The sequence below is a fragment of the Notolepis coatsorum genome, assembly GCF_963971535.1.
Source record: "Notolepis coatsorum genome assembly, chromosome: 17".
Lineage (NCBI taxonomy): Eukaryota > Metazoa > Chordata > Actinopteri > Aulopiformes > Paralepididae > Notolepis > Notolepis coatsorum.
In genome coordinates, this window is record NC_140181.1 from 14,168,697 (window position 1) to 14,194,669 (window position 25,973).

The following is a 25,973-nucleotide window of genomic DNA, read 5'->3' on the forward strand; positions in this document are numbered from 1 at the left end:
ACATCATGCCAGTTAGGGTACCTTGCATATACTTGCACCTGTGTACACCGTTTACTTTACTCATAGTATATATATATATATATATATTTATTGTAACGTATAATATAACCGATAGGGCACACAGACGGGTGTACAGACTAGACAGCCCAAATTGGGCTGTCACACAGTGGCTCGGGAGGTGGAGCAGGCGTCTGGTAATCCGGAGGTTCCCGGTTTGCATTTTTGGGGAATTATCAGTGTTTTTTTTATTTTAAAATCAGCTTGTGTTGTATCAGATGGGTGGGGTTTGCCTCATAGAAATGCAGGCATCAGATTGAACTGTTCAGATTGAACTCCCCTGTGGTCGTCTGAATTTCCTGGCCCTCATTGTGCTGCACAGTGTCGAACACTCCGCCCCCGTCTGGCGCACAGAACACGCCCCTTTTGGACCAGGTCCTAATACTTACAGCACTCATGGGATGAATTGGAACGTTGATGTACAATACAGTCAGGACAATCAACACCACCATCAGAGCCAGGCTCTTCCTATGAACCCTCATTTCCCTTCAGAGAGAGAGAGAGAGAGAGGGGGGGGGGGGGGAGAGAGAGAGAGAGAGAGGGGAGGAAGAGAGACAGAGACATGTAGAGAGAAAGAGACAGAGAGAGAGGGAGAGAGAGAGAGAGGGGAGGGAGAGAGACAGAGACATGTAGAGAGAGAGAGAGAGAGAGAGAGAGAGAGAGAGAGAGAGAGAGAGAGACATGTAGGGAGAGGGAGAGAGAGAGACATGTAGGGAGAGGGAGAGAGAGAGAGGGGAGGGAGAGAGACAGAGACATGTAGAGAGAGAGAGAGACAGAGAGAGCCATGTAGAGAGGGAGACAGAGGGAGAGACAGAGAGAGGAGAGAAAGAGACAGGTTATATTAGCCCAAGTTATCTTTACTTGCATGCACACATGCATCTTTATTTTTAGCACAATTCTCTCGTTTATCATTTTGAGTTAAAATGTTCTACATAGTATTTGATCACACAGCTCTGTTCACACATCTCTTTATTCTAGCAGGCCTGTACGTTATTTTAATTGTACATCGTTTTTAGTTTTGATTTAGTGCTTAAGTTCGATACGTTTTGATTGTTCTAATGCTGGCTTTGGCAATGCAAACGTATGTTTCCCATGCCAATAAACGCCCTTTGAATTGAAAGAAAGAGAGGAGAGAGACAGAGGAGAGAAGAGAGACAGAGAGAGAGACAGAGGGAGAGAGAGAGAGACAGAGAAGAGACAGACAGAGAAGAGACAGAGAGAGAGACAGAGATATAGAGAGAGGGAGAGAGAGAGCGAGAGACAGAGAGAGAGACGGACAGACAGAGACAGAGAGAAACAGAGAGAAAGACAGACACAGAGAGAGAGAGAGAGAGAGACAGACAAGAGAGAGAGACAGAGAGATACAGACAAGAGAGAGAGACAGAGAGAGACAGAGACAGGGAGAGACAGAGACAGACAAGAGAGAGAGACAGAGAGAGATACAGACAAGAGAGAGAGACAGAGAGATACAGAGACAGGGAGAGACAGAGACAGACAAGAGAGAGAGACAGAGAGAGATACAGGGAGAGAGACAGAGATGATGGGGTCCATCCATTGAGTCACTGTGTAACTCAGTCAACACATAAGTACCCTAAATTATTCAGGTATTCAATAAATGTTTCAGGAGTCTATCGGCTCAAGAACAGGTTCGACTGGTCAGGATCAAGATTCAAGAGTTTTATTCATCACATAAGTGCATACAGGGCATACCGGTTAGTCTCCTTCATTGTGCTGCTGTTAATATCTGACGAGTGACGACAGACGGAAACTAGGGGATTACGGGAACAGAACACTAACCCATCCATCTACATTCACTGCACACACTTTAAACAAACACCGTTACATTCACTTTACCATTATGTTATCTATTTATTACAAACATATTTGGACGACATCCCTACCTCATTCTTGGATTTTTGCATTTTAAAAAGTTTGCATTTGTACTTTAGGAGGTCGTAGTACTTTAGTTTGTATATTTTGTATAGTGTCTGGTCTAAATTAAGTAATGTACATTATATGTGATAAATAAAACAAAATGAAACTAGTTTCTCCAGAATACAAGGGGACGTGCCGTGGTTGATTGATTGATTGAAAACTTTATTAACAGATTGCAGAATGGGTACAGTACAGTACAGCTCAATACATACAATTGTTAAGGGGATGCAGACCAGAGAAAGACGTTCGTCTTGTTTACATCAGGGTCCCCCATTTTCAATTCATCGTAACATATGTGACATACATGACATTCCGGTGATGGTAGGTTTTAACTGCGTCGCCAGCTTCCAACTCGATATCTGCTCAACTTTTATTTTCAACCCAGTTTGATGTTTAAATGGCTGTTAGTTAACGCGTACCGTACCCCCCCCCCCCCCACGTCTATTTTCAGCTTAAATAAAACATTTCCACCCGATTTATTTGTATAGGCTGATTAACCAATTAAACCTGGCAAAAAAAACATGCATGCATGAGCTGTATACTACTGTATGCAGTATACTGTATTGTACCCATTCTGCAATCTGTTAATACAATTTTCAATCAATAAATCAAATCAATCAATCAGTCAATGAAGTTTGGAAACGCAGCAGGTGAACTTACCTGATTGATTGGCCTCACGGAGAACTTCCACGCTGCGACGCCGTTTGTCCACTTTACAAAAAGCTGACAACTTTCAAATAAAATAAATGGTTAGAAGAACTATAGTAAGTAACTACGACAAGAGAGACACCTGCTGCCATCCATCCGCCAACCTGTAGTAGTACTAGTAACGTAACCTGCTGCATCCCAGCTGGGTTCCGTTCCACTGGAGAGGCTCTCGTTACCGGCGGAGATAAAGCTGGGAACGAGGTTACCGGCGGAGTGACAAGCGCAGGATGCCCTGAGCCCTGCCCTTATAAGGAGCCAGGTCACTTCCTCCTTACGTTTGAACCTTTCAAAGGACTATCTGACTCTTAATACTAAACACTATTAGGACTATCTGACTCTTAATACTAAACACTGTTAGGACTACCTGACTCTTAATAATAAACACTGTTAGGACTATCTGACCACTACACTATTAGGACCTAACTCTTAATAATAAACACTGTTAGGACTACCTGACTCTTAATACTAAACACTGTTAGGACTATCTGACTACACTATATTAGGACTACCTGACTCTTAATAATAAACACTGTTAGGAGTAGGACTATACCTGACTCTTAATACTAAACACTGTTAGGACTACCTGACTCTTAATAATAAACACTGTTAGGACTATCTGACTCTTAATAATAAACACTGTTAGGAGTAGGACTATACCTGACTCTTAATACTAAACACTGTTAGGACTATCTGACTCTTAATAATAAACACTGTTGGGACTATCTGACTACACTATATTAGGACTACCTGACTCTTAATAATAAACACTGTTAGGACTATACCTGACTCTTAATAATAAACACTATTAGGACTATACCTGACTCTTAATAATAAACACTGTTGGGACTATCTGACTACACTATATTAGGACTACCTGACTCTTAATAATAAACACTGTTAGGACTACCTGACTCTTAATAATAAACACTGTTAGGACTACCTGACTCTTAATAATAAACACTATTAGGACTATACCTGACTCTTAATAATAAACACTGTTAGGACTATACCTGACTCTTAATAATAAACACTGTTAGGACTATCTGACCACTACACTATTAGGACTTGACTCTTAATACTAAACACTGTTAGGACTATCTGACTCTTAATAATAAACACTGTTAGGACTATCTGACTACACTATTAGGACTATCTGACTCTTAATAATAAACATTGTTAGGACTACTCTTAATAATAAACTCTGTTAGTACTATCTGACTCTTAATAATAAACACTGTTAGTACTATCTGACTCTTAATAATAAACACTGTTAGGACTATCTGACTCTTAATAATAAACACTGTTAGGACTATCTGACTCTTAATAATAAACACTGTTAGGACTATCTGACTCTTAATAATAAACACTGTTAGGACTATCTGACTCTTAATAATAAACACTGTTAGGACTATCTGACTCTTAATAATAAACACTGTTAGGACTATCTGACTCTTAATAATAATCACTGTTAGGACTATCTGACTCTTAATAAACACTGTTAGTACTATCTGACTCTTAATAATAAACACTGTTAGTACTATCTGACTCTTAATAATAAACAGTTAAGACTATCTGACTCTTAATAATAAAGACTTAGTACTATCTGACCCTTAATACAAAACACTGGTAGGACTATCGGACTCTTAATAATAAACAGTACACTATAGTATATTCCGTTAAATCACCCTACCCTCAGTGCTGTTGTTGTCATCCAAAATGATTCCACACAGAAAGGAGCTGATTTTTAACTGAAACCTGGCTGATAAGCAGAACCAAAGGCCCATGGAGATGGCCACACCGCCAGGCTCTAGTCAGCTGGGGTGAAACTATACGTTTGATTAAGATTTACAGAACACAATTCCTAAAGTTACACACTTCACAATGATGTACAGTATATTCAGTTAAATCATTCTACCCTTGTCATGCAAAATGTTAGGACTATCTGACTCTAAATAATAAACATTGTCAGGACTATCTGACTCTTAATAATAAACACTGTCAGGACTATCTGACTCTTAATAATAAAGACTTAGTACTATCTGACTCTTATAATAAACACTGTTAGGACTATCTGACTTAATAATAAACACTGTTAGTACTATCTGACTCTTAATAATAAACACTGTTAGGACTATCTGACTCTTAATAATAAACACTGTTAGGACTATCTGACTCTTAATAATAAACACTGTTAGGACTATCTGACTCTTAATAATAAACACTGTTAGGACTATCTGACTCTTAATAATAAACACTGTTAGGACTATCTGACTCTTAATAATAAACACTGTTAGGACTATCTGACTCTTAATAATAATCACTGTTAGGACTATCTGACTCTTAATAAACACTGTTAGTACTATCTGACTCTTAATAATAAACACTGTTAGTACTATCTGACTCTTAATAATAAACAGTTAAGACTATCTGACTCTTAATAAACACTGTTAGGACTATCTGACTCTTAATGATAAACACTGTTAGGACTATCTGACTCTTAATAATAAACACTGTTAGGACTATCTGACTCTTAATGATAAACACTGTTAGGACTGTCTGACTCTTAATAATAAACACTGTTAGGACTATCTGACTCTTAATAATAAAGACTGTTAGGACTATCTGACTCTTAATAATAAACACTGTTAGGACTATCTGACTCTTAATAATAAACACTGTTATAGGACTATCTGACTCTTAATAATAAACACTGTTAGGACTATCTGACTCTTAATAATAAACACTGTTAGGACTATCTGACTCTTAATAATAAATATCTGACTCTTAATAAACACTGTTAGTACTATCTGACTCTTAATAATAAACACTGTTAGGACTATCTGACTCTTAATAATAAACACTGTTAGGACTATCTGACTCTTAATAATAAACACTGTTAGGACTGTCTGACTCTTAATAATAAACACTGTTAGGACTATCTGACTCTTAATAAACACTGTTAGGACTATCTGACTCTTAATAATAAACACTGTTAGGACTATCTGACTCTTAATAAACACTGTTAGGACTATCTGACTCTTAATAATAAACACTGTTAGGACTATCTGACTCTTAATAAACACTGTTAGTACTATCTGACTCTTAATAATAAACACTGTTAGTACTATCTGACTCTTAATAATAAACACTGTTAGTACTATCTGACTCTTAATAATAAACACTGTTAGTACTATCTGACTCTTAATAATAAACACTGTTAGTACTATCTGACTCTTAATAATAAACACTGTTAGTACTATCTGACTCTTAATAATAAACACTGTTAGTACTATCTGACTCTTAATAATAAACACTGCATGGACCCTGGTGCAGTGCGTTACTACGGTTTGTATCATGTATACCATAATAACTATTTCTGTCTGATTGAATCCTGCCACTCACTACTGTCCACTACTACTGTTATCATCACTATTATCATTACTACTTTGCACTGTGTTCTATTATTATACCTATCCTAGATGTACCCCCCCCCACCCCCCCCCCCCCATGCTGTGATGACACCTGAACTTCCACCAGGGCCGACAGCTTGAACGCAAAATGGTTGCAAACTGGTTCAAATGTCCACCTTCTTGCCCATCAGTCCCATCAACAGTCCCGTTGTAGAGCCCTGCAAACTGCCATATCCCAATACTACTCCATCCAGATTGAAACACCATTCCAGCATTAACACTCCCATTGATCCATTTAAACCAGCCACACTCCCAGCATCCCCAGCAACCTCTTCATGAATATATTTCAGCCAACACCCCCCCCCCCCCCCCCCCCCGATCCTATATTCAGAAGGGCCGAACTCTCACTCTGAAGTTTCTACAGATACTGTCGCCGAGACTGTAATGCAATCAAAACCCACCACATGTCTCCATAACTTAACTTAACAAAATGCAATAGTAAAGCTCCAATGGTTTTATTTATTTATTACCATGGACACATATTTAAATTCATTAATATGTATTTACAAATAAACTCTTGTTTGTGGTTAAGCTGTTCAAAGCTCAATTAGTTTCATGTTTCATTGGACAGACTGAGCAACACGGCACGCAGGACGGAAACAACCCCCTTCAGTGATTCCTCGTCTCTCGGCTGTTGCTTGATTGTCACTTTCACGCTTTCTCTCGCCTTCTCCCCCTTCCTCTCGATCAGCCCGTCGTCGTCGTCTGTCATCTCTCCATCCCCCTCTTCTTTCCCCGCCATCTCCCTCTCCGCCGCCGCGTCGTCTTCTTCTTCCGTTTCTCTCCCGGTGTACAGCAGCTCCCCCAGTACGAGCGTGGTGGCGGTGGTGCGCGCGGTGGCGGCGGTGGTGTACAGGTACACTCTCCAGGGGAGCGTGCGCGGGGGCGTGAAGGCCAGGGTCTGGATGTGGACGAGCTGCAGCGCCACCTGGAGGCTCTGCGGAGAGCAGCGAGGCGGGGCGGGGCAGCACACGCGCTCCTCCACCCAGAGGCACCCGTCAGCACCTGCGGAGCAGAGAGCAGCCCAGGGTGACGGTTACTCACACATTAGTTATTAGTGTATATCATTTACATTTAGTCATTTAGCTGAAACGCTTTTATCCAAAGCGACTTACAAGTTCTGTACGACGAGTCATCAAGAAGGGTACAACTCTATCAGCTGAGTAACAATGTTCATCAAAGTGTTGCGTGTTACAGCGTAGGTTAGTTACATATTAGGACAAGTGCAGGACAGTAAGGTTAGTTAGGGTTAGATTTAAATTTAAAAAAAAAAAATTATTTCATATAATGGTTGAAGAAGTGCGTCTTTAGTCGACGGCGAAAGATTGGACGGGTTTCGGCTGTCCTAACTGGGGTGGGTAGTTCATTCCACCATTGTGGGGCAAGGACTGAGAAAAGGCAGGTCCACCCTTCCGGAGCTCGTATAGGAGTGGGTCTGAGACGGCCAGAAGATGCAGAGCGGAGGGGTCTTGAGGGTGTGTAGTTAGCGACCATTGACCGGAGGTAGGCGGGAGCGGTTCCCTTTGCCGCACGGTATGCCAGGTGGAGGGCCTTGAAGTGGATTCGTGCAGCAATGGGGAGCCAGTGCAGGTCCCTAAGAAGTGGGGTGACATGGGCCGACTTCGGTAGGTTTGAGATCAGGCGGGCCGCTGCGTTCTGAATGAGTTGAAGAGGCTTGGTGGCAGTGGCCGGGAGGCCAGCAAGCAGTGCGTTGCGCAGTAGTTGAGGCGGGAGATGACTGTTGATTGGACGAGGAATTAGGTGGCTTCTTTTGTCAGGAAGGGGCGGATCCTTCTGACATTGCTCAGGAGGAATCTGCAGGTTCTGGTTGTCGCTGCGATGTGAGCAGAGGCCAGATACGACCTGCGTAGATCCATCAGCGAGGCCCAGGGACAATACACTTGTTTTTTCCACCATCAACACTCTCATTGAACCAGCCACACTTGCATCCGAAAAGACATCTTAGCCAACACCGCCCACCACACCCAGCCCCCCCCCCCCCCCCCCCCCCCCCCCGGATCCTATATTCACAGGCACCAAACTCTCCCTCTGAAGTTTCTACAGACACTGTCACCAAGACTGTAACGCAATCAAAACCCACCACATGTCTCCTTGACCCTATCCCCTCCTCTCTCACCAAATCTGGCATCTCTGCCCTCAGTCCCCCCATCACACACATCCATCAACACATCCCTCTCATCTGGTGTTGTCCCCCCACTACTGAAAACAGCAGCTGTCACCCCCCTCATCAAGAAACCCAATTTGGATCCCAATACCGTCAGTATCTACAGGCCAATCTCCAACCTACCATTCCTCTCCAAAATACTTGAAAATATTATCTCCAACCAGCTCCACACCCACCTTCAGAACAACTCCCTTTTTGAACCCTTTCAAATCAGGCTTCCGAACACTAAGGTAGCAAAAAAAAGTTTTTATTTAATTTTTCGTGCCGTGATATAGAATGAGATAAACTCTTGCCAATGCAAATTAAGTGCTGCCTCCCGCTACACTGACGACCGTACATTAACGTTTCCCTCTGGTTGGCGTTAGCTTTAGCTAACGTTGTTGTCATATCTAGATCTGTGGTGTCAGCTGGATGACGTTGACTTCGTTTGCAAACGTTAACGTTCGCTATCTATATGGCGTTGGCAGGCGAGGCTGGCGTTGTCCAGTTGACACATTACAGATCATGATGCTATGATAACGTTAGCTAAAGCTACTGCATGTTATCATCAACTCGATTCGACTGAGGTAGTCGAGAAGGTAGGTACCACACGCTAAATCGTCCCCGGACCCTGCAACCTATAGACAGTTCCAACTTCAGTGTGAATTACGTTAATCCCACAATTACTCAACTGCACTCAATATTTTAATACCAATGCTAGTCTAAATAAATGTAGACAGACAATGTACGTATTAAAAAAATAATAATAATAATGTAATAAAAGTCTGAAAATGAAGGGATTATGTCCATGAGTGTCATTTTTTTTAATTAAGGCCTGCCTCTTATATAAGCCTCTCTCTAATAAAAGCCTGGTGCTCTTTGCAGCTGAGGTAAATAGAAGACCCGTCCTATATTTGAGGATTTACGGTATATATTTTTTTGGTCCCCTTTCCCCGTTACCCTTCGAGGGGTCATTTTGTCCTCTCACCAGGTCCTTTTGTCCTCTCACCAGGACCTTTTGTCCTCTCACCAGGTCCCTTTGTCCTCTCACCAGGTCCTTTTGTCCTCTCACCAGGTCCTTTAGTCCTCTCACCAGGTCCTCTTGTCCTCTCACCAGGTCCTTTTGTCCTCTCACCAGGTCCTTTAGTCCTCTCACCAGGTCCTTTTGTCCTCTCACCAGGTCCTTTTGTCCTCTCACCAGGTCCTTTTGTCCTCTCACCAGGTCATTTTGTCCTCTCACCAGGTCCTTTTGTCCTCTCACCAGGTCATTTTGTCCTCTCACCAGGTCCTTTTGTCCTCTCACCAGGTCCTTTTGTCCTCTCACCAGGTCATTCTGTCCTCTCACCAGGTCCTTTTGTCCTCTCACCAGGACCTTTTGTCCTCTCACCAGGTCCTCTTGTCCTCTCACCAGGTCCTTTTGTCCTCTCACCAGGTCCTCTTGTCCTCTCACCAGGTCCTTTTGTCCTCTCACCAGGTCCTTTTGTCCTCTCACCAGGTCCTCTTGTCCTCTCACCAGGACCTTTTGTCCTCTCACCAGGTCCTCTTGTCCTCTCACCAGGTCCTTTTGTCCTCTCACCAGGTCCTCTTGTCCTCTCACCAGGTCCTCTTGTCCTCTCACCAGGTCCTTTTGTCCTCTCACCAGGTCCTTTTGTCCTCTCACCAGGTCCTCTTGTCCTCTCACCAGGACCTTTTGTCCTCTCACCAGGTCCTCTTGTCCTTTCACCAGGTCCTTTTGTCCTCTCACCAGGTCCTTTTGTCCTCTCACCAGGTCCTTTTGTCCTCTCACCAGGACCTCTTGTCCTCTCACCAGGTCCTCTTGTCCTCTCACCAGGACCTTTTGTCCTCTCACCAGGTCCTCTTGTCCTCTCACCAGGTCCTCTTGTCCTCTCACCAGGTCCTCTTGTCCTCTCACCAGGTCCTCTTGTCCTCTCACCAGGTCCTCTTGTCCTCTCACCAGGTCCTCTTGTCCTCTCACCAGGTCCTCTTGTCCTCTCACCAGGTCCTTTTATCCTCTCACCAGAGAACAAATAAGAATTTGTTCTTAACTGACCTGCCTGGTTGAATAAAAATATATTTTTTAAATAATGATTATAGAATTATAGAGTAAAACATTAAACTCTAAATAGTGTGTGATAGAAATGTTATCTATGTCCATCTGTGTTAAATCTCTGTACAGCTTTGACTAGTTTAATATAGGTCAGCTCAGACTAGGCGACAGTCTGAGAGTGTCTCTTAAACTCAGCCAAAGGGCAGGAGACTTATCTGTGTTTCATTACGCATATGAGTGCATGCTTACCAACTGTTTTTCCTGTTTTATTGCAAACACTACTATCACCGACATCTAAGAAGGGAGATCCCCCCTTGAACGGCCCTTCTAAGGTTTCTTTCCTCCACATTGCCTGTGGTGCATTTTTTCCTATTGCCGGGGTTTTGTGAGTATTTCCTTACCTTCATGTGGAGTATGTCTGGGAGTGTTGCATTTATTTAAAAAATGTTGGACTTTATGCTGTTTTTGTGTTCTTGATTTATTGTGATGTTTCTTCTAGACTCGTTTAAAGAAGACGTGTCCGGCCCATGGGGACATTAACGTGTGTTGTCGGGCCTTACAAATACATTTGATTTGAGATATGAGAGGTCCATGGTTATTTTCCTCTTCAGTTCTAGTGTGAAGACATAACATAAGCCCTAGAGCCGTCTTTGTTATTCATTCTCTCACTAGGGCATATTTTGTTGACCTTTTCTGTCATATCTGGTATCTCATGTACGTCATTTCGATTATGTATTTATTTAATCTAAGTTCTGACCAGAGTTCTTTCTCACTTTCTGGTCAGCCGTTTAGCATGTCTGATCACCTTCTGGTCAGACGTTTAGCATGTCTGATCACCTTCTGGTCAGACGTTTAGCATGTCTGATCACCTTCTGGTCAGACGTTTAGCATGTCTGATCACCTTCTGGTCAGACGTTTAGCATGTCTGATCACCTTCTGGTCAGACGTTTAGCATGTCTGATCACCTTCTGGTCAGACGTTTAGCATGTCTGATCACTTTCTGGTCAGCCGTTTAGCATGTCTGATCACCTTCTGGTCAGACGTTTAGCATGTCTGATCACCGTCTGGTCAGACGTTTAGCATGTCTGATCACCTTCTGGTCAGACGTTTAGCATGTCTGATCACCTTCTGGTCAGACGTTTAGCATGTCTGATCACCTTCTGGTCAGACGTTTAGCATGTCTGATTGTAAACTGAGCTCTGTATTAACAGATTAATAAACTATGTTCTATATATATATATAATTATTTTTTGTGTACATAGAAATATTCCACAACAAGTGAAAAATAAAAACGGTGTAAAAGTAATAAAAACACATTACACAGAGAGGAATAAAGAAAAGTCCAGAGGACTGTCATCGTCTCTACTGACAGATAGGTGAAACATATATCCTCTATGTCCCCCAGGGTACCGACATCTAACAATCACTCTTCCTCAAAATCTGATCTTGGCGTTTCTTTCACAGCGTGACATCAGATCTGTATGTGTGTAAAAGCACCGCAGCGCTCGGAGCCGTGTGTGCAGTAGATACTATGATCAGGCTGAGACCACGCGACCAGTGATGTTATCATCAGCTAGAAGAACACACTCCTCTATTACCTCAATGCTGCCTTAACCCTTTCACTAACTACCACACGACAGAAGGTTAACCCGTCACCATCCGTCCGTAGTGTGATAGTAAAAGGGTTAACCTTCTGTAGTGCGGCAGTGAAAGGGTTAACCCTTTTGTCGCGTGGCAGGGAAAGGGTTAACCTTCTGTATTGTAGCAGTGAAAAAGGGTTAACCGTTTGGTAGTGCGGTAGTGAAAGGGTTAACCTTCTGTATTGTAGCAGTGAAAGGGTTAACCGTTTGGTAGTGCGGTAGTGAAAGGGTGGCCAGTTCACCCACAGTTCAAAATAACTTTCCACTTTACCCAGAGTGCCATCTGTCCCTCCAGGCGGTTTACCCAGAGTGCCATCTGTCCCTCCAGACGGTTTACCCAGAGTGCCATCTGTCCCTCCAGACGGTTTACCCAGAGTGCCTTCTGTCCCTCCAGACGGTTTACCCAGAGTGCCATCTGTCCCTCCAGACGGTTTACCCAGAGTGCCTTCTGTCCCTCCAGACAGTTTACCCAGAGTGCCATCTGTCCCTCCAGACGGTTTACCCAGAGTGCCATCTGTCCCTCCAGACGGTTTACCCAGAGTGCCATCTGTCCCTCCAGACGGTTTACCCAGAGTGCCATCTGTCCCTCCAGACGGTTTACCCAGAGTGCCATCTGTCCCTCCAGACGGTTTACCCAGAGTGCCATCTGTCCCTCCAGACGGTTTACCCAGAGTGCCATCTGTCCCTCCAGACGGTTTACCCAGAGTGGAAGCAGATGTAGCTAGCTACCTACTGTAACTAGTTTAGTAATAGTGAATTTGCCAGTGCTGATGGGCAACAAGACAAGTATGTTGAAACGTTAGCTAGCACTATATAAAATTACTGACTATTCTGACAGAGAACGTTGTCAAATTGGTCATTAGTTCCATGGTGTTGGTGTAATAATAGTGTCAAAGAACGTTAGCTAATGTTAGCTAGCTGATGCTATTCGCTAGTTAGCTATCAAGCTAATGTCAGTTCAGCTAATGTTAGCTAGCTAGCCCAGCTAATCGGCTTGCTACAAAGGCTTATTGCTGCCACGCAAAATGAATATTGAATATTTTGTGGCTTCAAAATAGAAAGATATTTTGTGGCCTCAAACTAGTTCCCTCAAATTAATCAATTTGAGGCCTCAAAATAATATTTTCTCCCATGTGATAGTTAGGGTTAGTACAGTAGTAGTGATAGTTACCAGGCTCTGTGCCGTCAGGCCCCTTCTGGAGCCACAGGCGCTCAAACTCCTCAGGGCTGAGAGCAGGAGAGAGGGACAAGCTGAGAGGGGACTCCCCACCAGAGGCTGAGGGCTGACTGGGAGGGGACTCCCCACCTGAGGCTGAGGGCTGACTGGGAGGGGACTCCCCACCTGAGCCTGAGGGCTGACTGGGATCTCCTGCACACAGAAGAGAGAGAATTGATTTAAGATCCATTTACTGCAAAGCAAGTGCTAAGCTACTGAGTTCTTACTAGGAAGAAGCAGTAGTAGTAGTATTAGTAGTAGCAGTAGTGGTGATAGTAGTAGTAGCAGTAGTAGTAGTAGTAGCAGCAATAGTAGCAGTAGTGGTGATAGTAGTAGTAGTAGTAGTAGTAGTAGTAGTAGTAGTGGCAGCAATAGTAGCAGTAGTGGTGATAGTAGTAGTAGTAGTGGTGATAATAGTAGTAGTAGTAGTGGCAGCAGTAGTAGTAGTAGTAGTAGCAATAGCAGTAGCAGTAGTAGTAGTAGTAGTAGTAGTAGTGGCAGCAGTAATAGTAGTCAAGTCAAGTCAAGAGTTTTATTTGTCACGGCATACAAGCATACAGTGAAATGCAGTGAAATGCCTGCAACGATTGTGCAAATCACTGATTCTTGAGAGTCGGGACAAAACATGTCCTACATAGAAAAGTCTAATTTATATAAAAAATAAAGAAATTAATAATGATTGACATACTCACAAAGTTCAATCTAAAGGTATTGTGTATACTGATGTTATGTTTTAGCACATATATTTGTTTTTTGGGGGATATTTGTTTAAATGTATAATCTGTGGTTAGAAGCTCCCATGTTAATTTCCTTGTCCTCAGCAAGGGTCACATTATTGACCAGCCCAAAAAAGCTTGAAAAACCTCTCCACTTGTGAAAACATACATATCAAATCAAGGATAAGGGTTATAAATGTATAAAACAATGCATGCCATGAAACTCAAATAATATTTTCCATAGAAATCTGCCTATCAAAGTTGTGTCCTCAGTTTATGTCAACTCCGTCAGACTTTTTCATAAACCTAATTAAATCAGGCAATAGCATGGCCAGCTCTATCCCTGAGGACCCCTTTTCCTTTCCCTGCCTGTGGTGAATGCAACACTACCACACATGGTCTGGTAAATTTGATACGTTTTGATATTTTAGACAAACAATGTCAATATTCCTATGGTCACAGCTGGAACATGTCAACACCATCTCTCCGTTATTATACTTTTAAAAAACAATAGTGGATTGAATTCAAGTGTTTCAGTGAGATTATTAAGACAGCTAGCAACTGCCAAAAAACTAGCTAGCTGCAGTGCACAATACAGGCTTGGAGGGAAAATGTGTGCCTTTTTGTCAACTCCGTCAGACATCAACTCCGTCAGATTTTGTGTCTGACGGAGTTGACGTGTAAGTTGACGGAGTTGACAAATCCATCAATAACCTCATAATATGCTATTATTATACTATTTTTGAACATGGTAAAGGATTTAAATGTTATTTCAGAGTTGTATCTGCACAGAAGTGTGCATATAATAGCATGCATTACAATACACTTCTGACTTTTAGAGCATGGGCAGGCTGTGGTCTGCTTATTGAATAATTGTCTTACTTTCCCAGCACATGTGTTAATACATAAATATAAATATATCACTTGTCTACGTGGTTGATTGATTGATGTAAAATGTCATAACCCAGTAGGGATACAAGACAGAAGAAAACAGTTATTCTTGTTCTTATACTGTTTACTTAGATCATCAGAGCAAAGGTGAACGGTGGTAAACTGTGGATATTTCATCTTAATATCTTTATAATAATTCTTAATATAGGACTGGTCCATGTGTGTCTACTGTAGATTGCTACATCATCCTTTATCTGACTCTTTCCATCCATAGTGTAATACATTATGGTATGGAGTGATCAACAGGATAATATTTTGCTAGTCAGTTGTCTCAATCTTATCAGTTGTCACAAGTGTAGAGTTCAAGAAAAATCAGGATCAGATAAAAATCAGATCAGAATATTCTAGATAACAATGCCAGACAGTGCAGGGAGTCTCTCAGACAGGAAAAGCAACGAAGTGAAATGCGAAAAAGGCATTCAAGAGAAATAAAAACTATGAAAGAGAATATTACAAATGTAACAAAGCAACGAAACAACCTGATAAAAACAATAATGCGCAGAAAAAAGGCTACAAATACATCACCACTGGACTCTCCAGGCACAGAAACAAAGAAGATGCTATCAAGAAGCAAAGTAAGGAATCCAAAAATCCAAAAGACCCTTCTATTCCACAACATCCCCAGAAGAGAGCTGAAGACAAACAAACTCCTGGCCCACGGCGCCAAAAACCAGCACTGAGTGTGTCATCAGGCACGATTCTTAAAAAGTATTGTCTTCTTCAACAAATGAAAGAGTTTGGGTTAACCTACAAGTTAATGAGAGAAAAGGAGCAGCCTCAGAAAAAGCCAACATTAATACAGGGTATAACACAGACTGTTCAGGATTTCTTCCTGAACTCTACACGTGTGACAACGGATAAGACTGACACAATCACCAGGAACAAGATCAAGCAGCACACAATGATCCTGCTAGACTCCATGCTCAACCTCCACACTGAATTCCAGATTAAGAACCCCACTGTAAAGCTGAGCTATTCTTCATTCTGTGCTCTGAGGCCCTTCTATGTCACAGCACCAAAAGCATCTGATCGGAAGACATGTCTGTGTCAAATACATGAAAATGCATGCTTAATGCTCGAGGTCCTTAAAATGTCTGGTGTTGTGAAGTCAAACAAACTGGATGACAGTTTTCAATTAGTTTGTTGCTCTCCAGCAAGTGAGGCCTGCCTTCTTCGCGCTTGCTCACAATGTCTAAACAAAGGTACAGTTACAACCCAAGAGCAAGACAAAATCGATGTTCAATGGAGGCAGTGGGAGAGAGTTCAAGAAGACACATGCAATGGAATCGACATGAACACTAAGCTCGTCGAACACAGAGGCAGCCTTTCATTGCTCATCAAACTTTATGAGCAAAAACTCAGAAAGGAAACCAATACACATGTGTGTTCTTTGCGAAACCAGTCAAAAGAATACAGCAACACAATTGAGTCCTGTGATGAGAGTACAGCAATCGTCCATGTTGACTTTTCAGAATCCTGGAAATTCAAATATAAAGCTGAAGTTCAGGCCTGCCATTTCGGACAAAATCTGCCACAGATAACACTCCATACCAGAATGTATTACACTAAGGATGGAAAGGCAGGGTTTTGCACACTGTCAGAGTCAAAGAGACAGGATGCTGCAGCAATCTGGACACAAATGGATCCAGTCCTAAAAGATATCAAGACAAAATATCCACAGGTTACCACCGTGCACTTTTGGTCTGATGGTCCAAGCAAACAAGAACAAGAAGAACTTTTTTCTTCTGTCTGGTATCCCACCTACACTGGGGTTTGAAAGGACAACGTGGAACTTCTTCCCCACTTCTCATGGTAAGGGCGCACCAGACGGCATTGGCGGAACAGTAAAAAGAACAGCTGACAACCTGGTCCTGAGAGGAAATTATGTGACGGATGGACACATATTCTTCAAAAAGGTCTCAAACAGTCTGAATGGTGTTCAGCTGTATCCTATTGTGGAAGAAGACATGCAAAGATACGACACACTTCTCATGAATCCTCTCAAACCGGTTCCCTCAACAAGACAAATACACCAGATCATCGCACATAAGGACAGGATCCACAACAGACAACTATCCTGCTTTTGCAGCGAGATGTTGGATTGCCAGTGCTTCTGCCCAGCTACCTCCTATTACCATGGCAACCCAGGAAAACAGCAGAGTGATACACGGAGGGCAAGGAAGAAGAGACCTCTGGTCATGTTGTGGGAGGAGATGGAAAATGAGATGGAAGAGGGTATGGAGATGGAAGATGTAATGGAGGAGTTGGACGAAGAACCTTTGAAAGGTCCTGAGGGTACGGTGACAGTAACGACTGTTAGCAGCCTTAGTAATGGAGACTGGTTAGCAGTAGTATATGATGACCACTGGTGGCTAGCCAAGACCATCGATGTGGATAATGAGCAACAAGATGTGAAAGTGGAATTTCTGCATCCCCATGGTCCAACAGAAATGTGGTTCAGCCCAAATGTGGCAAGAAGGATGTCTGTTTCTGCCCAGTTCAAGACATCATAGTGAAACTAATCAGAAATGCAGAAGGAAAGGAAGAGGAGAAGTGGGTGAGAAAGTGGAGATCAGGAAGTGGTGTAGAGGAGGTAGATGAAAACAGGGACGAGAAGAAGGGGTCCTGTTCTCCATTAGTTTTTGTTGTTGGAAACGGTGCATTTTGTAATAGTTGGAAACAGTGTATGTTACAAAGGGTCAGATTAAACCGAATATATATATTTATTGCTTGATATCCCTTGTATAATATTTGTATATCGTTTGATATCCCCTGTATATTATTTGTATATATACACGGAATATCCCTTTACCTGTGTACAAACCAGAGTAATATGCGCTCTCCTATTGGACACCCCCCCCCAGGCTCCAGGCAGTCTCGTACTCAGACAGGTGCAGTGGGCGAGTTTGGGGCATGTTACAACATGCCTTTGGCAGTGTAGTGATTCAGGACCAAAGAGTGACCAGGTTGGCACTAGATTGTCACTTACGTATAAATACGGCGCAGGTGTAAACAGCAGCAGTTCGTTCATTACTAGTAAAGCCTTCACCACGAGTCAACGTGCAAGTGAAGTGAGCAACCTTGCGTCTAAATAAGAGCACTTAGAACATGTGCGAATAGGATAGTAAAAGTGTCAGAGTTTAGTGAAGTAACGTCAAGTTCGACCTAGTGTAATGTGAAGTATAGTGCACAGGAGAATCTACACCGGCGATTGCAGAACCATTTCTGGTTGGATTATATTGCTTTGGTACCGTTACCGCTGGAGGAGAGTACCGTGGATTCCACTATCGTTTGGGATTTACCCCCCGTGAGGATCATCACTCGGGCCCGCCTCTAGGAAGAGGCTGGCTAGCTGTCGTCAATGCTATTCGAGCATCTTGGATTACAACTGCTGCTTTGTCTGCCGATCAAGGGAGTACATGTACCGACTCCCGTAGCTGGAGCCTCTTTATTCCTCGTTGACCCAGACTTTGTACCCGAACATTCCTCTACCCCTGCCGGCCTTACACCCGGAGGGAACCCCCCAGTGTCTCCAGCTGGTATTAGTGTGCCCTATGTAATTGTTATACCACAGGTGGCGTCAGTTTAGACCCATCCTAGTATTCATACTATTCTCATTGACTTACGCTCTTGACTTACTTTACGTGTGTTCTTCGCCTTACAAGCGCGAGTATAATTCTCAATCTGTAACCTAACGTTGCTTAATAATAAATACCCTCTAAATAGTACTTTATGTGTCATTGCCGTATTCTTGTGTGGGTGTTCACCATATATATTCATGTACTGTATGGCCAGTAATTAAAGTACATAACTAGTAGTGGTTTAATATACCATACTCTTTAATACAGTCAGGGAATTGTACCCCTCAGTTACAGTGTATGTAAAGTTGGTTGTTTATTACAATTTTACAAACTTACTTACGCCTGCTACCCCTTCTGGGGCATAGGCCATCAACAAGTGATCTCCAAGCATCTCTGTCTTGAGCTGTTCTCTCCAGTTGGTTCCAGGTCATCTTCATGGTCTTGGTGTCTGCCTCCAGGTCTCTGCGCCAGGTGTTTCTCGGGCGGCCCCTTTTCCGCTTGCCCTGCGGGTTCCATGTTAGGGCTTGTCTGGTGATGGTACTTGCGGGCTTTCGCAGGGTGTGGCCTATCCAGCGCCATCTGCGTTTCTTAATTTCTTCTTCTGCGGGCAGCTGGTTTGTTCTCTGCCAGAGTTCGCAGTTGCTGATGGTGTCTGGCCATCGGATGTTGATGATCTTCCGCAGGCAGCTGTTAATGAAGACCTGCACTTTCCTGATGATTGCAGCTGTAGTTCTCCACATCTCTGCTCCATATAGTAGGACTACCTTGACGTTGGTGTTAAAGAATCTGACTTTGGTGTTGGAAGTCAGTTCTTTTGAGCTCCAGATGTTCCGTAATTGCACGAATGCTGTACGTGCTTTCCTTATTCGTGCTCTAATGTCAGCATCTGTGCCGCCCTGCTTGTCAATAACACTGCCAAGGTAGGTAAAGGCTTCAACTTCTTCCAAAGCCTCGCCATCCAGCATGATTGCGTTGGTGTTGTTTGCTGCATTGGTCTTGAGGATCTTAGTCTTGCCTTTGTGGATGTTGAGTCCCACTTGCGCGGAAGTGGATGCCACGTTGTTGGTCTTCTCCTGCATCTGTTGTTGGGTGTGCGACAGTAGTGCCAAATCGTCAGCATAGTCCAAGTCGTCAAGTTGCGTCCAAGGTGTCCACTGAATCCCGTACCTTCTCTGTGCTGTGGAGGTCTTCATTATCCAGTCAATGGCCAGCAGGAAGAGGAAGGGCGAGAGCAGACAACCTTGTCTGACCCCGGTCCTCATTTGGAATGCCTCTGTGAGCTGCCCTCCGTGGACCACCTTGCATGTCAGTCCCTCATAGGAGTTCCTGATGATGGAAACAATCTTGGTCGGCACCCCGTAATGTCGGAGAAGCTTCCAGAGGGTCTCTCTGTCTAGGCTGTCAAAGGCTTTCTCATAGTCCACAAAGTTTATGTACAGGGGCGAGTTCCACTCTATCGACTGCTCCACGATGATGCGCAGCACTGCAATTTGGTCTGTGCAGGATCGGTCCTTGCGGAAACCAGCTTGCTCATCGCGGAGTTGTCCATCGATGAGGTCCTTCATCCTGTTCAAGATTACTCTGTTAAAAACTTTCCCTGGCACTGATAGCAGTGTGATCCCTCTGTAATTTGCGCAATTGCTAAGGTCGCCTTTCTTTGGGATCTTGATGAGATAGCCCTCTTTCCAATCTCCTGGCACGTCTTCTTCCTCCCATATCTTCATGAAGAGTGGGTGGAGCATCTTCACCGTGGTTTCTATATCTGACTTCAGTGCCTCCGCAGGGATGTTGTCTGGTCCTGCAGCCTTTCCGTTCCTCAGCTGCTTGATAGCCTTCCTAATTTCTTCCCTGGTTGGTGCGTTGCAGGCTATGGGTAGGTCTGTGTCAGCCTGTGCGATGTCTGGTGGGTTCTGTGGTGCTGGCCGGTTTAGAAGTTCTTCAAAATACTCCATCCATCTGTTCTTTTGTTGCTCCTCTCCCGTTGTTATCGGTCTTCCCTCTTTGTCCTTCACAGGTCGTTCTGGTTTGCTGTACTTTCCTGCCAGCTTCTTGGTGATGTTGTACAGTTCTCTCATATTCCCCTCTCTTGCTGCTTGCTCTGCCTCTGTTGCCAGGTCATCCATATACCTTCGCTTGTCTGCTCTGATGCTCTTCTTTACTAGCTTGTTTCCTTCTGCATACCTTTATTGTGCCTTGGCCTTCTCTGCTCTTGTCCGGCTGTTGTTCACTGCCGCCTTCTTCTCCCTCCTCTCTTGGATATTTCGCAGACTGTCCCCTGAGATCCACTCCTTGTGCTGGTGCTTCTTGGGGCCAAGAACTTCCTGGCAGGTAGACGTTACTGCCTCTTTTATCTCCTTCCAACTGTTCTCCAGGGTGCACTCGTCCTCTTCCAACAGCTCCTGTAAAACTTGGAACTTGTTGCCGAGTGTTACTCTGAACTCTTCCAGCTTACTGGCGTCTCTCAAGGAAGCTGTGTTGTACCTGTGTCGTGTTGTATGTGCCGACATCCAGTTCTTTCTCAGCTTCAGCTTCAGGCTGGCTACGACAAGGTGGTGGTCTGAAGCCACATCTGCTCCTCTCTTTACTCTTATATCCTGCATGGACCTCCTGAATTTCTTGCTGATACAGACATGGTCAATCTGGTTCTCGGTTATGTGGTCTGGCGATACCCAAGTGGCCTTGTGGATGTTCTTATGGGGAAAAACACTGCCGCCAATGACCAAGTTGTTCATAGCGCACAGGTCCGCCAGCCTCTCCCCATTTTCATTCATGGCCCCCAATCCGTGTCTTCCCATTATATCTTCGTACCCCCTGTTGTCACTTCCGATCTTGGCATTGAGGTCTCCCATCAGGATTGTGATGTCTCTCTCTGGGTGCTTTTCTATAATGGACTGCAGTCAGTTGTAGAACTGGTCTTTGTCTGCTTCCTCGCTGTCATTGGTAGGAGCGTAGCACTGTATGATGTTCATATTGATCCTCTTCTTCTTGGTTCGAAAGGATGCGGTGATGATCCTTGGACCATGGGCTTCCCATCCTATGAGCGCCGTCTGTGCTGTTTTAGATAGCATCAGTGCTACTCCTTGGGTGTGGGAGGCATTGTCCTCTTCGTGTCCGGAGTACAGCAGTAACTCTCCTGAGGCCAGTCGTTTCTGTCCGGACTGTGTCCATCTTGTCTCACTTATTCCGAGCAGCGTGAGATTATAGTTCCTCATCACTGCTGCTACTTGAAATGTCTTACCCATCTCATACATGGTTCTCACGTTCCACGTACCGATATGGGCAGCCCTGGACGAAAGAAGGGTGATCGGCCGTGTGGCTTCCAGAGACTTCTGGCTTTCACCACATGGTGTCATAGACCTTCTTATCGAAGACCCTTCTCTTCCCTGGGCCAAGGTGTTGATGTCTTGTTTTTCTCTTGTTGGCGTTTCTGTAACAATATAGTGTTTTACGGGGTGGGGATGTTAGCCCCTCGCCCAACCCCCTGGAGGGCTTTTGGAGTTGGCTTGTTAGTCCTCTTCCCACGCCTATTGTCTTCCAGGTGATGGATTGCAGCCTCATACCACGTGAGGCCAGACAGGCTGAGGGTTGTGTACAAGCTGTCTCGGCACGTCAAGCCCAACCAACTCCTGCTACTGTGTATTGAAAGCTGCACTAGGCGAGCTAACCCTACCAGCTAACCCTATTACAATTGAGTTAACAAAATGTTCAGTATAAGACATGGAGTTATTAGTTCTTATTATTGTCACTTCCATCTGTTTAAAAAATTTAGCAGAGATGCAAATCCAATTTTGTCAACTCCGTCAGTTTCTCGTCAACACCGTCAGATCATTGTCAACACTGTCAGATATTTATTTTTGTTAATCTTGGGGAAAATACAAATTCCTTCTTCAGTTTATGTTGTTTAAGTAATAAAGGAGCATTAGATCTTCATCCTCTTGTGTCTTATTTACTTAATGATCTTTTTTTTTATCATATCAAAATTAAAAACAAAGTTTGAAAATGCTAATATTTCTAACTCTGGGTTTTCAGAATAGTGTGAAATTACACCTGAGGTTTATATATTATATTTTATTGCATACCAGAGTAACTAAACACTATTACAACATACTTCAGAACTTTAGATTCTTGTTGGACTGGAATAATTAGAATTATATACTTTTTTGTGTGTCTGACGGAGTTAACACAAATCAAGTTTCAAAGGGAAACATGTGAATTTGTTGAAAATGTTTTTCTATGTAGAGCCCGCACCTTTACATGGTTAAATAGCTCAGACCTTTCTCTACATGAATATATAACTCTAATTAATATAGTGTGCATTCTCAAAATATAATATTTAAAAAGTGTTTTGTCCCGACTCTCAAGAATCAGTTTTTATACAATAATAAGAATAGGATGAGAATAAGACATTTGTGCAATAATATAAGTAATAACAATAAGACATAACAGGTATATGTACATAACGTTTACAAAAAGCATGGTAAGGGGGCGGCTGAGTGGCGCAGCAGAGATTGCGCTCATCACCAAAGCAAGAGACTCCGGTCTCGACTCCCAGAGTCAGCATTGCCTGCGGCTTGGGCCAGTCGTCATACTATCTCAATTGGCAGAGGTAGCGGGTGGAAAGTCGGTGGGTGGGGATTGGACGTTGTGGACAGTGACCCCTACAGGTCGGTTGGGTCACGGGTGACGCCTGTACAGCAGAGACAGGAAGTAACGGGGGCAGCGTGAGCCTCCCACGCGTTACTCCTCGCCACTGAGAGTCCGCGCTGTCTGGTGAAAAGATGCGACAGGCTGCCTCCTCGTGTACCGGAGGGAACACGTGATGCAAGGCTTCTATCCTCACTACAGCCGACCAGTGGGAGGCATAGTCTAGCAACGTTCAAGACAGGGGAGGGGAGAATTGAAGGGGAGAATTGGCAATACGAAATTGGGATGGGAGAAAAATAGAAAATAAGGAGAAAAAGTGGATTAAAAAAAAAAAAAAGCATGGTAAGACATGCTAAGGTCCTGCGATAGTGCAATACACTGTTAGCTACGGATGAGGCACTGGGTCTTATGTACACTACTATACAATACAATCTACAGTTATACTATGTGTCCTTATGCTAGCTTGCTATATCCATCTGTTTACTATACAAGAACCACTCCCGTTCTTGTTTTTAAAGTGACCTTTCATTGTGTAAAGTGACCGTTGAGTGTGAGCGTGTGCAGCATGTGTGTGTGTGTTCATGCTAAAAGTGACTGCTAGTGTGTGAGCGTATACATTGTGTGTGTTGTGTGTGTGCTCATGTGTGCTTGTGTGTGGAGAGTTCAGTGTTCAAGACTGGGGGAAGAAGCTGAGCCGAAGTCTCTCTGTCCTAGTTGCTGGTGTTCGCAGGCGTTTGCCTGACCGCAGCAGCTTGAACAGGCTGTTGTTGGGGTGGTGAGGGTCTTTCATTATTCTGCAGGCTCTGGATTTGCACCTCTTGTTATATAAGACCTGCAGGGGTGGTAGTGCAATACCCGTAGTACGCTCAGCTGAGCGCACCACTCTCTGTAGGGCCTTCTTGTCCTGTGCCGTGCTGTTTCCATACCAGTCAGTGATGTTTCCAGTCAAGATGCTCTCTACAGCTCCGGAGTTGAAGGACTGGAGTATCTTCCCCGATACTCTGAACTTCCTTAACTGTCTCAGGTGGTAGAGATGCTGCTTCGCCTTCTTTACGACTTAGTCTATGTGTGTTGTCCATGTCAGGTCCTCTGAGATGTGGACCCCCAGGTACTTGAAGCTGCTCACCCTGTCCACGCTAGCCCCGTTTATCCACAGTGGTGTGTGTGTCCCCTGCTGTGTTCTCCTAAAATCCACGATCAGCTCCTTGGTTTTACCAATGTTCAGGAGCAGGCTGTTGTCCTGGCACCAGCATTCCAGTACCTCAACCTCCTCCCGGTAGGCCTTCTCGTCGTTGTCAGAGATCAGCCCCACCACCACGTGTCGTCCGCAAACTTCACTATGGAGTTGGAGCTGAACTTGGCCACACAATCATGTGTGTATAGTGAATACAGCAGGGGGCTAGTAATAGTAGTAGTAGCAGTAGTAGCAGTAGTAGTAGTAGTAGCAGTAATAGTAGTGGCGGCAGTAATAGTAATAGTAGTAGTAGTATTGATTGATTGAAAACTTTTTTTTTTTATTGATATTTTTGCACAAATCTTACAAATATTCAACGATATATTTCAACAGCATAATATGCAAATTCCAAGATTTGTTTTTTTTTCTTTTTCGTATAGACATATAAAACATACAAAAGACTTATACAGACATACCAAAAACAGACATGGAAATTATAAAAAATACTTACAAAAAAAAAAAACATTACTATATGTGCATATATAACCAAGATGCATATACGTTAATGCATATACATATATAATACAATATAAAGTATAGGTACCATCAGGTCAGATCCCATTTTTCACCTTCATCATTGATAATACTGAAACCCCACCTTAATCATTCATCCCCAGACCGTTCAGTCAGGTGTAGAAAACTGTCCCACACCTCAGCGAAGATATCCTCTCTTCCTGCGACTCTATATGTCACCCTTTCATATGATGCTGTCCGGAACATTAGTTCCATCCATTCTTTAAAAGTAATATCAACAGGTGATTTCCAATGTCGTAATGCAATTCTACATCCTGATATCATGGCCATTCTATACCACATTCCCCGGTATTTAGGCAGTTTAATCCCTTTCGGTACTATACCCAAAACACATGCCATTGGGGCGTTATTTATCTTCACATTCAGAACCTTACTTAGGAATATCACAATTTGATCCCACATTTTCCGGACCTTCTCACATTCGTACAGCATGTGCAGTAACGTGCCTGTCTCCTTCTCACATCTCCAGCAGATGTCACTGTCCCTTAATTTCAGTCTGGCCAGTTTACTAGGCGTCCAATAGCTTCTGTTCAACACTTTGTAAAAGATAAGTTGTGATTGCGCCTCACGAGAGAATTTACTCCATTTGGACACCAGTTTCTCCCACATTTCCTCAGTAATATCCTCACGTACATCGTTTTCCCAGCTCAACCTCAGACCCGCCAATTTGGGTGCATTGTATTCTCTTATAACATCATAAAATCTTGACGCACCGCCTTTCCTACGCCATCCTTTATAGAATATTTCTTGAATTGCAGTAATCGGGCCACACTTTGGCCCTCCTATTGATGACGATATACAATGTCTAATCTGTAGGAATTTATAAAAGTTTTTATTATCTATATCAAAATCCTCTTTAATATCCTCAAAAGGCAAAACCCCATCTTCCCCGGCTATATCACCTAGTACATGTATCCCCCTTTTAATCCAATCGTCCCATATGACTGATTTCTTACCAATCTTTAGTTTTTTATTATACCATATAGAGGCTCTTGTAGTTAAATATGGGCTATCACCAGTCATTCTATGCGATTGATTCCAAGTTTCCCTGATAAATGCCATTAAAGGGTTTTTAA

The 25,973-nt window shown here is 43.3% G+C and overlaps 1 protein-coding gene across 1 annotated transcript in view; it reads right to left on the bottom strand.

Annotated features, from left to right (window-relative positions):
* LOC311243479 (uncharacterized protein) overlaps nucleotides 1-25,973 on the bottom strand; it is a gene marked incomplete at its 5' end in the record, with an annotated part of 64,542 nt that overhangs the window by 21,664 nt on the left and 16,905 nt on the right. The window contains 3 exons of the mRNA XM_084332714.1: nucleotides 2,824-2,890; nucleotides 6,740-7,175; nucleotides 13,193-13,390. Coding sequence (XP_084188840.1) covers nucleotides 2,824-2,890; nucleotides 6,740-7,175; nucleotides 13,193-13,390 — 701 coding nt within the window. The remainder of the gene's footprint in view (nucleotides 1-2,823; nucleotides 2,891-6,739; nucleotides 7,176-13,192; nucleotides 13,391-25,973) is intronic.